Below are 14379 nucleotides of genomic sequence, written 5' to 3'. Positions count from 1 at the left end.
ATAATGAAAGGGCAAAGTATCACCAACCATATTGATAGATACTACACATTAACCAACTTACATATACAAGATACAACATCAATCATCATGGAGAATTCAAATCATTTATTCAGATTCAACTTATCGATGCTTCACTTGCCCAAATCGGCTAAATTAAGATCATTTGGAGTTTACTTAGCTGGAGGATTATATGCCATTGGATTCTGGTCAATAATAGATGCTGCCATATATTCCAAGACGGTTAATGCATCGATTGTTCATGTTACATTTGTCGATTGGATTCCATTCATTTGTTCTACTTTAGGAATGTTGATTGTTAATTCGATTGAAAAGTCTAATTTATTTGTTGATTCAAATAATTCATTCAGTGGTAGTGGAGGTAATACTAATGCTTGGGCTGCTAGAGTTATATTATTTCTTGGATTTGCATTATTAGCAGGTGGATTGGCTGGATCATTCATGGTGTTTATTTTAAAATTCTTATTGAAACAATATACTTTCCCAACTTTAGGGATGGGAGTTTCAAATATTGTTTGTAATGCATGTATTATGTTAAGTTGTATTACTTTATGGTTATCCCAAAATATTGAAGATGAATACAGTTATAATTTAGCATTATAATTTGTTTTAATTAAATAAGTAGATTCTAGTGATTATTACTAAAAATAAATTTATTAATAAATATTAAATATTAAAATAAGTAATGTAAAATAAGAAGAGAAAGTCAAAAAATAGATATAAAACTAAAACTACTTACACACAATAAATGACAATGACAAAACATAACAACAACAACATCGACAACAACTATACTAATAATCAATTAGCCAACTTGAATCTTCTATTATACTTACGAAATATTATTTTCACATTTCATATACTTGATAATAATTCATCTTTATAAGGACCTAAAAGTTTCAATTCAAGAGGACTGAAATTAAATAAATCTAATTTAATTGGTTTATTTGATCCTCTAGGATATACATAAAAATCTTTACTCTTTAATTCATGAAAGAAAGGATGAACCAATACTTCTCTTGGACTTGCTCTTTGTTCAGGACTATAGACCAATATTTTTAATAATAAATCAATAGCATCAGGAGGAGAATTACTAAACACTTGTTTAAATCGTTGATCGATTTTACAAGTGAATGTTTTAGTTGAATACATATTACCTCTATAATTTTCATTATTATTAAAAAAGAAACTATTACCAGGTGGACCTAATAATTTTGTAATTTCTTTCAATTGTAATTCTGGTTCTTGACCTTGAAATAATGGTTTACCTAAAAACATTTCCGCAACCACACATCCTAATCCCCAAATATCAATTTTAGGAGTATATCTTGTACAACCTATAATTAATTCTGGAGCTCGATAATATCTTGAACAAATATAACTAACTGATTCTTGATTTGGTTCTAATTTTTTAGCACTACCAAAATCACAAATTTTTAAAGTAACAGTAGCAGGATCAACTAAAATATTAGATGGTTTAATATCTCGATGTGATATACCAAATCCATGTAAATAAAGCATAGCTCTAGCTAATTGGAAAGTATAAGCTTTCATATGAGGATAAGGTATGGTATATTTTGATTGTTTATAATATTTAATTTCATTTTGTAAATTTGATGGTAAACATTCCATTACTAAATTTTGATAAATCGTTTTATCTTTAGGATTTGAACTTTCCTTTTCAAAATAAAATCTTAAACTAACTATATTTGGATGATTTACTTCTCTTAAGATTTCTAATTCTCTTGATTTATATTCAGTTTGAACGGGTACTCTCTTGATGGCAAATGGTCCTAACCATTGATTCTCAGAATCAGTAGTAGTAGTAGTAGTTGTTGTGGTAATCGTACTGGTATTATTATTATGACTGGTATATTTTAATTTGGCTTCAACCACAGTTCCAAATGCACCTTCACCTATTCTTTTATACTCCACCACAGTCATTTCATTGGCAGTTGATGTCTGATTATTGACCACACTACTTATAGTGTATTCATTTGAGGTTGTTGAACTTAAATGTTGTGGCATATTGATTGATTGATTGATGTAAGTGGATATGATATGATTTGATTTGATTCAATTTTGAATAAATGTGGAAGTGTACTCTATTAATGCTGAAACTCTATAAAATTAGGTAGATAACCAAAGGTCAGATAAAAATAAAATGCAATGTTATGAACAATCAACAATAAGATTGATTGATTGATTGATCTGGAGAGATGAATTGAAAAGGGTATGGATGTATTAAAAGCAAACGTCTAATGATTTGGATATGTATAACACAACAAGAAAGACTGGGGATAAGGATCTGGACAAAATGTGTTGAAACTGAAACTGAACGATATTCTCACTCCAGTTGATTGACGCCCTAGGATAATAGATTGATTTCACTTGACGTAGATTGATGGATTGATGTTTTTTGTCGTTGTAACGTTGGTGGTTACAGGGCTAGATGGGATTATGACGTGGCTGTTGATACTTTTGTTGTTGTTGTTATTATTAATGTTTCTTTTTTTTTTCTTTTTTTTTTTTTTTTTTTTTGGTTTGTGTCTGTCTGTCTGTTTTGTCTGTTTTGTTCGTTCTCAAAATCGCTCAATCTCCAAAAAAAAAAAAAAATAGCCAGACAAAAATTTATTTGATACAAAAGGATCAGAATTAATGTGGTTATTAACGTAAATGGTAGTATAGGTAATATAAGAGTAATAATTTGAATGAGAGAGATGAAGTATCTATTAACAATTGAAGTTGCAATTATACCAATTTCAATTCAGATCAATTGTTGATAAGAATGTTTCCAAAATTAGCGATTAATGGCAAGGCTGTTTGTTATCAGTTAGCAACGGAAAAATTAAATTTACAAATTAAAAAGTGGGACAGACAAAAACGATAGACATTTACTTGTAGTGGGGGTCTGTTGTACTAAGTCATTTCAATAGTTATTTCAATAGTTGAACCTTTGTATGGATTTCTAGTTACTTATCCCCCTTTGATTTAAATCAACTAAATCAACTAAATCAATTTAACTACAAACTTTAAACTAAATTAACCCACACTTACACATACACATTCAGTGTCTGGTATTAAATTTGTGTCTGTTTCTGATTTCTATGTGATTTAAAGTATGTGCGTGTCTGTCTGTCTGTCTGTCTGTCTGTCTGTCTGTCTATCTTCTAAGTGCAGGAAAGGGAGGAGGGAGGTAAAGGAATCGTATTTTAACCATAAAATTGCCTTAACCAATTACCATATCGTTTTGAATTGGTTATATGAAAGGAATACTATTTCAAAGGTGAGATTATAAACCATTAAATCTTGAATTAAACTTTGATCCAATTAAATTAACCCTTCTTCCTTTATTATTGTTACTAGTAACCAAGGACGAATATGCAACTCACCCATTAAGTCGTGTGCAACATATTTCATAATTCATTAACTTCATTATAGTATATGAATCTTTATTTCAGTTATCCAACCCTGGATTGAATATCCTCATTAACATCAACTTAATTGATTAACATCTTAACATTATATTGGTATATCATTTTGATGTTATATATACTGTGTGGTAATTTTATAAGTATTAAAATTTATTAACTATGTGGATTACATAATTTCTTATATAAGCTCTACAAATTTTTTTCGTTTGCTCGTTTTCTGAAATATCGACTGGTATTAGTTTATTACTATAGACCAAACATATATATCAATTGATTGATTCAAATACGATTATCGTATAACCTTGTACATACACATCTAGATCATGTCATTTCTAAACATAAGGAATGGATTACTGATGATTGCTCGTAATAGAGTGGTTGGATCTACTTCATCATTGATACTTCATAATCCAATAACAAATATTAGAATAGCTCAATTATCAACATCATCAATTCATAACTTCAATGCATCAATCATTCGTTTGAATGAACAATCAGTGGAAGAAGTAAGTTCTACTCCATCCCAAGCATCTACACAAGCTTCAGCTCAAGCCTCGAGTCAAGCTTCTGAACAAGCTTCTAAACAAGCATCAGCATCAGCATCATCTAAAAACATTAAATTAACTAAGAAACCACTTACAGATAGAAAGAATGAAAGAGTAGTATTATGGAAGATGTATGGTATGTTCCATAGTCATAATACCTTAGCCTCTTTAGTGGCTGTGGTTGAAGATTTAGATTTTGTTGAAAAGAATCAACATTTAACTTATAATGATAAAGTATTATATTATTTACATTTACCTCATCATACTAAATTACATATATCAGCAGGTCAATTAGGATTTAGAAAATCTCAAAGATCAGAATATGAAGCAGGATTCCAAGTTGCTACTAAATTATTTAAAACCATTGAAGAACAAAATCTTATTGGACCAAATGATAAAATTGAATTAATTCTTAAAGATTTCGGAAAAGGTAGAGATGCATTCCAAGCTGCTTTATTAGGAAAGGAAGGTCAAAACATTAGACCTAATATTGTTAGAATCAGTGATAATACCAAACTTCAATTTGGGGGTAGTCGTCCAAAGAAACTTCGTCGTTTATAGATATTATCACTCATTACTATTATCATTACCATTTCATGTCATATATATATGTATACAATTCCATTAAGTCAATGATGGAGTTTCTGTTAGTATAAATAAAATCTCAACTGTATATAGTTTAATAGAAATATTGTATTTAACATTTATTAGTATGATGTTATTGATGTAGTTTGATATTAGAAACTATTCTGCAACCAATGATTTTGCCCTTTGTTAAGAGGGTAATATATGGTCTAGGGTTATATCCCTAACCGTTTCAACAATTCATGTGATCTGCAATATCCTGTATATAGTACAGTACTAATTAATTCATATTTTGTGTAACTTAAATTGATTCTCATAGTTAACTTTTGTTAGTAATTAGTTAAGTGCGCACTTTGTTAACTATGGCACTATTTTGTGTACGCTGCTCTCTCTCTCTCTCTCTCTCTCTCTTTACAGTATGAAATTTTTTTTTGCTCTGGGAAGAATAGACAAAAAAAAATTATCAAAATATTTTGGATTATAATAATTTTCAATCAATCCTTTTTTCAGTTTTGTTTAATCAAGTATTAAGTAATAATGGCTCCAAATTGTAAGTTATATCATAGTTGAAAGAGAGAAGGAAAGATCTAATAGAGATTAGAATGGCAGAAATAGAGCATATGTGTGTGGAATGAATCATCATTAAAGAGATAGAGTTTACTCAGACATTTAACATAAAATAGAAAATCATATCATTCAAGTTATGAAAGAATCATCATTAATGTGAAAGTAACAAGTGAAATAAGAGAATAGAGTGTATAATGTATCATGTCTGACTATCAACTACAGTTTTTTAATGTCATCGGATATGTTTCCATCAAGAATATTCAATCATCAATCCATCATTAAAGATTTTATAAGTCGAATCCAAGATCATATCAACCATCCATAACAATATGAAAATTTTTCACAGTTCATTACTGATGTAGTTAATCATCCAGTTATAAGTTTATACCATCAAGTCATCATTTCCAACCACTATTCCACATTCAATATCATCCATCACTAAATCATATACTCGATAATCATAATCAATGTGCAACTATCTTCCTCCATCTAACCACCACCAATCCACTTCATCTAATCACATCCTATTTCATCTTTCTTTCCCCTTTTTGTTGACTTTGTCAACTTTCACTTCAAAAACATTTTTATACTAACTAATCTTTTCTTATAGCTACTACTAAAGCTTCTACTGCTAAAAAGGCCGCTTTAAAAGGTACTAACGCCAAAAAGGCTTTAAAAGTTAGAACTTCTACTTCTTTCAGATTACCAAAAACTTTAAAATTAACTAGAGCTCCAAAATACGCTAGAAAATCAGTTCCACATTACAACAGATTAGATGCTTACAAAATCATTGTTTCTCCAATCGCTTCTGAAACTGCCATTAAAAAGGTTGAAGATGGTAACATTTTAGTTTTCCAAGTTGATATTAAAGCTAACAAGAATCAAATTAAAGCTGCTGTTAAAGAATTATATGAAGTTGATGTCGAATATGTTAACACTTTAATTAGACCAAATGGTACTAAAAAAGCTTACATCAGATTAACTGCTGATCATGATGCTTTAGATGTTGCCAACAGAATTGGTTACATTTAAATTACATTTTACATATTTTAATTAAATTAATAAATAAATAAATATAAAAGTCAAAGTATCTCATTTACATTTTTCTTTCGTTATTATTTCATCATTTTGTATTTTACCTGTTTTATATTTAGTTGAGTGAAGTATGATTTATTCTTTTATACATATATACATATAGCATCCCACTTTTAACAACTTACTATACATATATTTAAAAAAGTTCCTTTCTAGTTATAACTTTATTCGGGAAATAAATCATCAATGGTGGTAGCGCTCGTCCAATAAGGATATATAAATCCATTATTATTAAACTTATGCATGGCTTTAATTAATTTAATCGATCGAACCTCACCTTTCCCATCATCATATTTATGTAAGATACGACAAATGTGCTTATTTATCTCATCCATCTTATGAAATATCTCTTCGGTCTCATTAAGATTTAAAAATCGTAATATATCAGATTGTTGATTGAATTCAACAAACATCGTCCGATCTGATCTGACATCTTCCAAGACTAACTTAAACGGGGCTAATTTGACTGTTCGTTGATATGGTTTGATAATAAATGGTTGGATAGGCATCATCCCTTTTATAAATACATCAACTTCATAATATTTCTCTTTATTATATCCATTAGTTAAAAAATCATTATCGAGTAATGCCTTCATCGATACTTTTTGACATAATAAATCATCACGATCAATTTCACTTCGACTTCGATGGGATGATCCATTCCCATTATGAAATAAAGGTCCATCATCATGATTATCTTGGACTGCTGATGGTGGTTGTCGTTGATCATATTGACTACTTATGATAACTGGTGATTCAATCGACTCAGAATTCACCATGGTGGAATTGGTTAAAGTTTGAGATACTTCTACTCGAGTAGATTCAGCATTGACAATAGTTTGGGTTTCTTGAGCTTGAGTATCTGGTAATTGATGAAATAGAAGTTCAGCTCCAGTAGGTTGTCGTCTCTTGGGAGCTGGTGGGGGTAATATGGTATCTGTTTGATTCGATCTTTTTGACGATGATGGATAGAATGAAAACCCACCATTCCTAGGTGATTCTGGTATGACCCTCCTTCCTTGCATTGGTAAGTATGATTGAATCTAATGTTGAAACCCTTGATGTTTAAAATTGTAAATAAAAAATATTAGAGTGTACGCGTATATTGATCAAATTGGTTAAAGCAGCAATTTTCCTGTATACTTTAAATTACCTAAGACATCTCTTCTCATCTCTAGTATACCGCCAATTACATCATGAAAAGTACGTATAACCGCTTCAATAACTTATGATTCGAATGTCAATGTCCTAACATCTTTCAATTATAGAACCAAAGTTAGGAAAAAGAGCATTAGCATCATTACGTAACAACGATTCCGAACCATCATCACGATCTGAACCAACTACAGCAGAAGAGTTTCTCGAACAAGGTTCAATAGATGAAGAATCAGGCGATAGATGGTTAGGATCTGATTTATCGAAAAGTTTACGATTCTATCAAAAGGCATACACCAGTTATTTGAAATCAGGGGGAGAGAATCTTGATAGTTATTATAACTCATCCCGATTATTATTCCAAGTCTATTATCAATATTTAAAGACTGATGGGGTCAACGTTTATGATTTGACGAATGTGGAAGAAGCCTTACATGAAGATGGAAGTTCAGTTATTCAACCAATTGGGAATGTGGTATTGGCTCATGAAAATGCCATTAGTATAGCGAAGAATTCATCTGGTTCTATACCTTTGGATTTATTGTTTAATACTGCTACGGCTTATACTGAAGTTCTTGAAGTTGAAGAAGATAATCCCGATAGTAATTTCAATCAGTTATTGGAAGTTACGTATAAAGCTCAAACTATTCTCATTGGTTTAATGGATACCCAAATCAATGAATTCAAAAAGTTCCTTGATGAATTGAAAGAAATAAACTCCATAGATGATCAATCCACGGCATCTACATCCATTGGAGACAGCGAAGAGAAACAATCAGAATCAGAGTATACAGCAGAAGAAATCGTTCAACCAAATGATATTTTTGATACCATATTGACTAGTTATAAATTATCTCAATCAATCTTAGAGAATGTAACTGATCCCCAAACTCAAATCTCTCAAATAACAGAATTAATAACTCCATTATTGACTAAAAGTGATGCTATAGCTCAAGATCTTATCCATAATTTCAGTGAACTTTCTCCCCTCAAGAATGATATGGTTGCAAATTTAACCACTGACCAAATCAACGAATATAAGATCATAAAGACTTATATAATAGGATTAACCACTAATGATATAGATCAATTGATAAGTTTATGGAATGGGGAAGAATCACAATTACCTCAAACTTCAGAACGATACATGCTGGCAGCCGATAATATCCAAACTTTCTTAGATCGTTTAGATATAAATTTATCATTTATAAATTCTAATGCAACTACTGATGAAGTAAAGAATTTATTCTGGAAATCATTAGGTCAAATAACGACTAATTTGAAAAAGGCTCAAGATCTACTTAATGGTAAACTTTCTGAAAAGAGGAAACTTCCATCAGGGGTTGATTTAGGATTAGGAGCTTTAATCTCTCAAATTAGTGAGATCATGATTGCTAGATCTGATATTGATTTACAACGATGTCAGATTGTGAATTTCGAACCCGCTCAAAAGAACAGTACTGTATTATTAAACAATGCCAAAACGTTATTAAAGAATGCTATGACATTAGCTAATACCCCAGGTGGATTAAGAGAAAGAGTATCAGAAAAACTTCAACGTGAAAAGAAAAAAGTCGATTCTGTATTAAGATTATGTATATTAGAGGGGAAAACTAGTATATCAGAGTTGGATACCATTCTTGGACGGAATAAATGGATTAATGAATTACCAAATTTGATTAAATTGGGATATTTTGAATCATTTGGGATTTTAAATATTGAAAAGCCTACAAATTTTTAATACATTATTATTAAAAGAAAAATCGTACATTTATAGATGAAAAAAAAGAATTAAGTAATGAAATTAGAGTCTGAATTGAACTGAAAACTATATAGAAAATACACAACACCATAAACCTCGTACGCTGTACCATATCAGCGTTATTATAAACCTGTTTTTGTTTTTGAATAAATAATATAGGACTTGAATGTCCTGCTTTTTGAATTGTTTGTTTTTGTCTCTGATGACTAGCCCATGATAGGGACACCAGTAATGTTGATATTGTTATTGATAAACACTTGATCAGCATACTCGTCACCTGTACATCTTGATGCTTCAAATAAAGAACTATCGATATATTGTAATGAGATTGATGGATTTCTTGATCCATAAACTATCATTTGTAGTATGTTGATTTTCAACATATACATGACCACTAATATGAAGTTCATTGTGAGTGTTGTATTAATAGATCTTGAGATGTTTATGAAAGTCAATGGACTCAAGTATACTTAAAGTATTCTGCCGTTATAATCACAAAACTAAATAATTACCAACAGTATCGTTGAAAATGGCAGTGGATAAAACTGAAAGCACTAATGAACTGTGTTAAGCTCTCTACTTTCTTAATATTTCCAAATATACTCTGTTGAAACTTGTCCTTCTTGATCAATATATATAGTTTTGCAAATCACTTCAAAACAAATGACTGATTTTGCATTTCTCTTGATCTTTTTCAAACTCCACCACGTTCAAGCTTTTTTTTCTTTCTGTGCGCTGTAATTTCACTTAAAGAGGATAAATTATGAGATTTCTTGTATACAGGAAAATTGTTTATTAATTGTCTGAATCCGGGATTTGAAATTGTATAGTTAATTGATTACAATTGTAATTAGAAAGATTAGTAACTGATAAATATTAGATTGGATGACTATATACAATGAACTAAAAATATAAAATAATATAAAATATAAAATAAATAAAATAAAATAAAAGATATGGAAAGATGATCTTTGATAGAAGTAAAAAGATGATTCTACGGATGGAGTCTATTACTTGATATATTTATCAAAAGCTGGGATCAAAGATTGAGCTAATGCGAATGAAAATACTAATTTAGGACCAGTAGTTAATAATTTTGGAGTTAACCCTTTAAAGAAAGATGAAATACCTTCTTTTGCAGCCATATTTTTTAAAATAGTAAAACCTGATTCTGGATTATCAAAGTTTTTATTTTGAATTCTAGTCTTGATAACATCTAATGGAGCAGAAACAATTAATGAAGCTGAAGCACCCACAATAGAGGTAACAAAGTTTTGAGTCCAAGTAGCAGATGAATAATCAGATAATCCAAAAATATATTCTTTAGCAAAGGAATTACCTCCAAATAAAGCAAATGAACCTGGAGCATTTCTAGCAGCAGTCCAACCCCAACCTCTATATAATCCAAACCCTTCATCAGCAATGATTTTAAGGAATCCTCTCCCTTTGAAAGATTCAGGGTTTGTTTGACGTTTAATCTTTAATACATCTAATGGTAATAAAACAACTTCACCAATACCAATTAATGAACCAGCAGTGGCAGATAATAAAGCTTTACCAGTCTTAGCACCGAAATAAGAATAATAATCATCCTTAAAGTTAGAAGTTAAGAATTCATTAGCAAATGGTTGACCACCATATTTATAAACTCTTTGTAAAATTTTATAAACAGCAGCATAACCCAAACCTGGGAATAAAGTAAATAAACGTTTACCTAACACTTTATCAGCATGTTCTCTAAACACAACACTATTCAATTGAGTTAAGTTGGCAACTCTAGTATGATTGGACATCAATCTCTTGGAGACAGTATCAACAGGATGGAAAACAGCAATTTCACAAATACCAGCAGAGGCTGAACCTAAAACTCTGGCAAGACCAGATTGCTTCTTGTCGGATGATGCTGCAGCTGGTGACATGTCTATTTATCTATAATGATCCTAGCTTATCAAGTAATAACTAATGTAAAATTTTAAAATGAATAGAAATATATCCACTTAGGCCACAATTTATATAAATTTTTTTTTTCGTCTTTCCAGTGAAAATTTTTGACTCACACCGCGCTTAATTTTAAAATCATCAAATTAGTTACCGAATTAGGCAATAGTCACATGGTCTGGTTTTCCTGTATATAAATCCCTTTTGATTTTAGGATTTTCAGAGAAAAGCAGAAAAGAATGTAGAACAGCAGCAGAAGGCAAGTAACTTATAATCAATCATCAAAAGCTGTAACAAGAACATATCAATCATGTCAGGTGGAAGGAAGACTGAGTTGTTGGAGGATTACGCTCAAAGTTTGAATGAGTTGACGTTTAATTCAGGTCCTATTATTGAAAATTTAACCACTATAGCTAGGGAAAACTCAGATGTTGCCGATGGTATCATTGATACTATCAGTCATCGAATTTCAACTGCTCCAGCTGAACAAAAGTTATATACTTTATACTTATTGGATTCAATTTGTAAAACGGTAGGGAATCCATATAATATCTTAGTTGAAGATCATTTAGCCAACTTATTCACTCAAGTATATCAACATAGTAATGATCAAACAAAGAAGAAATTAGTAAGTGTCTTACAAAATTGGAAAATTACAAAGGCAAAGGGTACTACCTTACCATTGTTTGGTAGAAGTGTGTTGAGTGAGATAGAAGCATATTTGGCAAAGTCGGGAGTAAAGCCACCTCCAACTCCTGCTACCAAAATGATTGAAGATATAAATGGTTTAATAAGGATATTTGATAGTAAATTTCGTGAAATACCAGATCCAAAAACTAAAGATAGGCTTCAAGCTCTTCATAATTTAAGATCATTACTTTTAAGTGGATCTGTTCAACCTGGTGATTTACCCACCATTCAATCCACGTTAAATGATATGTCAAATCAAATTAATAGTAGTCAATCTACCCCTCAACCCAATGCTGGCTATAAAGCAGAAACTATATTTCATAATTTAATAGAATCAGGATTGGTGAAAGTTGATAGAGATCCTATTCCAGGTTCCAAACCCGTATATAGTTTACAATTCCCCAAAATCAAATATATCAAACCATCAGCCATTAAAACTCCTTCTTCATCAGGTTCATCATCATCCACATCAAGTATCTTACAAGATATTTTGAATTCAAATCTTCATAATAGTTTACATATCACTGAATTTGAAAAAGTTAAATTCGAAGGATTGGTTACTATTTCAAATCAAATTGCTAATAGTGATTTACAATCATTTATAAATACTAATAAACCCACATCTACTGAATTAAATCTTTTATATGAAGCTAAATCATCCAAATGTTCAATCTGTGGGAAAAGATTCACTACCGATAGTGAAGGATCCACTAAGAAGCGTCTACATTTAGATTGGCATTTCAGAGTTAATAAGAAAGTATCAACTAATAAATCAAATGTTCAATCTAGAAATTGGTATTTAGATGATTTTGAATGGGTTAAATTCCAAGATGATGAATTATTAGAATTTTCTACTAAAGGTGATAACTCAAGTTCTGGTCTGAATTCAACTAATAAAACTATCAATGATAATGATAGTAAATTACTAGATATTGTTGCTAATAATCAATATGTGAAGGTTCCGCCTCGATCATCAAATATGAAGAATACTTGTAATGTATGTCATTTACCGGTTCAAGCTGTTTATAATGATGATAGTGGAGATTGGGTGTGGTTAAAATGTATGAAAGTTCCAGGAGAAGGTAAAAATAGTCGAAAGATTGTTCATGTTGATTGTTTTAATGAAACTAATAAGAGAACTCCTGAAGCTGAATTACCCAAATCAAGAGTTAAACGTGAAAGAGTATAATTTTGTATATAGATTAATATTAATGAATGAATGAACGAATAGATTAATTTAATATTGTTAACCCATTTTCTTCTTCGATTCAAGTTTGTTCGTATCTTACAAGTGAATTAAGTGCAATAAATAGATATATAATCATATACACAAAATACATAAATATACATTTTACATTGGTGAAACACAACCAACTATTTTTTGAAGTTACCCCATTAATGATAAATATTTTATTATACTATAGACATAAGCTTTTATTCGAAAGAATTCAACTCAATAAATTTTATTTATTTATTGACCTAAACATTTTAAAATATCAGCCCAAACTTTGGTTGGTTTTTGAGAAGCATCAATTCCACTCCAGATACCAGATTTTCTATAGTAATCAACAATTGGTTCAGTTTGTTTATGATAAGTGACTAATCTTTTCTTTAAGGCACCTTCATTATCATCAGATCTTTGAACTAATGGTTCACCAGTAACATCATCAATCATGGATTTCTTTGGTGGGTTGAATAATTTATGGTAAGATCTACCGGAAGCTGGATGAACTAATCTACCAGTGATTCTAGCTACTAATAATTCATCATCAATTTTTAATTCAACAGCTTTTTCTAATGGAGTTTTTCTATTTTGTAACATAGCATCTAATTTTTCAGCTTGAGGAATGGTTCTTGGGAAACCATCTAAAATGAAACCATTGGCACATTCTTTATTGTTTTCTAATTCATTTTGAATGATACCAACCATAATTTCATCACTAACTAATCCACCTTGATCCATAATTTTCTTAGCTTCAACCCCTAAAGCAGTTTTAGCAGCAACTTGGGCTCTTAACATATCACCAGTGGCTAAATGACAAGCACAGAATTTATCTTTCAAGTTTGGAGCTTGAGTACCTTTACCAGCACCTGGGGGACCAATCAATACCATTCTGATTGATTCTGGGACTTTTGGAATAATACCAGCTTGTTGTTCCAAATGTTGGATTCTGGCTTGTAATTTGGCAACGGTGGCCTTTAAATCTTCGACAGACATTGTATATGACGTTTACTTTGCTGTTTGAACTAGTATAATACTAACAATTGAACTATAAAAGGATCTCTATATCTAATATGAACCTCTGAACGATTTTGAAATTTTTTTGGTTGGTTGGAGAGAGAGACCTCAAAATCCGACACTCTCATAGTTAAAAAAATTTTGTTGAGACAGGAGCAGAAAAAAATGAAACGCTCCGAGAGCGATCAAAAAGCGGAAATTTATTGGATGGTTAAGATATTTTTTTTAGGGGTTATAGGGATAGTTTGGGGAAAAGGGATTAAGAACAGAATTGAAAAATGATTAGAATTGATTAGGTTGGATGTTTGGGTGTGAATGTGTAGTTGTTACGGTTATTAGAGGGTATTTTAC

At 30.6% G+C, this 14379-nt stretch overlaps 9 protein-coding genes across 9 annotated transcripts; 5 read left to right on the top strand and 4 right to left on the bottom strand. All coding sequences in view use genetic code 12, as the record gives it.

The window, feature by feature from the left end:
• Window positions 1–87: 87 nt before the first annotated feature.
• DFJ63DRAFT_289961 (uncharacterized protein) lies at window positions 88–621 on the top strand (the record flags this gene model as incomplete). The annotated part of the gene is made up of 1 exon (XM_064905278.1): window positions 88–621. One exon carries the CDS (start codon window positions 88–90, stop codon window positions 619–621), a length of 534 nt encoding a protein of 177 aa, XP_064760181.1.
• A 105-nt stretch (window positions 622–726) lies between these two features.
• DFJ63DRAFT_241995 (serine/threonine/tyrosine protein kinase) lies at window positions 727–2226 on the bottom strand. Its single transcript, XM_064904330.1, has one exon. The coding sequence runs from the start codon at window positions 2044–2046 to the stop codon at window positions 874–876; it is 1173 nt and encodes a 390-aa protein (XP_064760180.1). The 5' UTR covers window positions 2047–2226; the 3' UTR covers window positions 727–873.
• Window positions 2227–4126: 1900 nt separating this feature from the next.
• Window positions 4127–4558, top strand: DFJ63DRAFT_323735 (mitochondrial 37S ribosomal protein YmS18; the record flags this gene model as incomplete). Its single annotated transcript, XM_064907543.1, has 1 exon — window positions 4127–4558. The coding sequence occupies one exon, from the start codon at window positions 4127–4129 to the stop codon at window positions 4556–4558; it is 432 nt and encodes a 143-aa protein (XP_064760179.1).
• A 472-nt stretch (window positions 4559–5030) lies between these two features.
• On the top strand, window positions 5031–6295 carry RPL25 (60S ribosomal protein uL23). Its single transcript, XM_064904324.1, has 2 exons — window positions 5031–5132; window positions 5760–6295. Exons 1-2 carry the CDS (start codon window positions 5120–5122, stop codon window positions 6179–6181), a joined length of 435 nt encoding a protein of 144 aa, XP_064760178.1. The 5' UTR covers window positions 5031–5119; the 3' UTR covers window positions 6182–6295.
• DFJ63DRAFT_241973 (uncharacterized protein) lies at window positions 6296–7665 on the bottom strand. Its single transcript, XM_064904327.1, has one exon. The coding sequence runs from the start codon at window positions 7267–7269 to the stop codon at window positions 6409–6411; it is 861 nt and encodes a 286-aa protein (XP_064760177.1). The 5' UTR covers window positions 7270–7665; the 3' UTR covers window positions 6296–6408.
• On the top strand, window positions 7337–9145 carry DFJ63DRAFT_241962 (uncharacterized protein). The gene is made up of 2 exons (XM_064904326.1): window positions 7337–7447; window positions 7513–9145. The coding sequence occupies exons 1-2, from the start codon at window positions 7441–7443 to the stop codon at window positions 9138–9140; spliced, it is 1635 nt and encodes a 544-aa protein (XP_064760176.1). The 5' UTR covers window positions 7337–7440; the 3' UTR covers window positions 9141–9145.
• An 891-nt stretch (window positions 9146–10036) lies between these two features.
• Window positions 10037–11360, bottom strand: YHM1 (Yhm1p). Its single transcript, XM_064907272.1, has one exon. It carries the CDS (start codon window positions 11078–11080, stop codon window positions 10172–10174), a length of 909 nt encoding a protein of 302 aa, XP_064760175.1. The 5' UTR covers window positions 11081–11360; the 3' UTR covers window positions 10037–10171.
• Window positions 11330–13119, top strand: DFJ63DRAFT_241937 (uncharacterized protein). The gene has a single exon (XM_064904323.1). The coding sequence runs from the start codon at window positions 11410–11412 to the stop codon at window positions 12976–12978; it is 1569 nt and encodes a 522-aa protein (XP_064760174.1). The 5' UTR covers window positions 11330–11409; the 3' UTR covers window positions 12979–13119.
• Window positions 13120–14379, bottom strand: ADK1 (adenylate kinase). Its single transcript, XM_064904322.1, has one exon. It carries the CDS (start codon window positions 14005–14007, stop codon window positions 13261–13263), a length of 747 nt encoding a protein of 248 aa, XP_064760173.1. The 5' UTR covers window positions 14008–14379; the 3' UTR covers window positions 13120–13260.

This window comes from Scheffersomyces coipomensis, assembly GCF_036884675.1.
Source record: "Scheffersomyces coipomensis strain NRRL Y-17651 chromosome Unknown DFJ63scaffold_7, whole genome shotgun sequence".
Classification (NCBI taxonomy): Eukaryota; Fungi; Ascomycota; class Pichiomycetes; order Serinales; family Debaryomycetaceae; genus Scheffersomyces; species Scheffersomyces coipomensis.
This window is presented reverse-complemented; position numbering and strand designations above follow the sequence as displayed.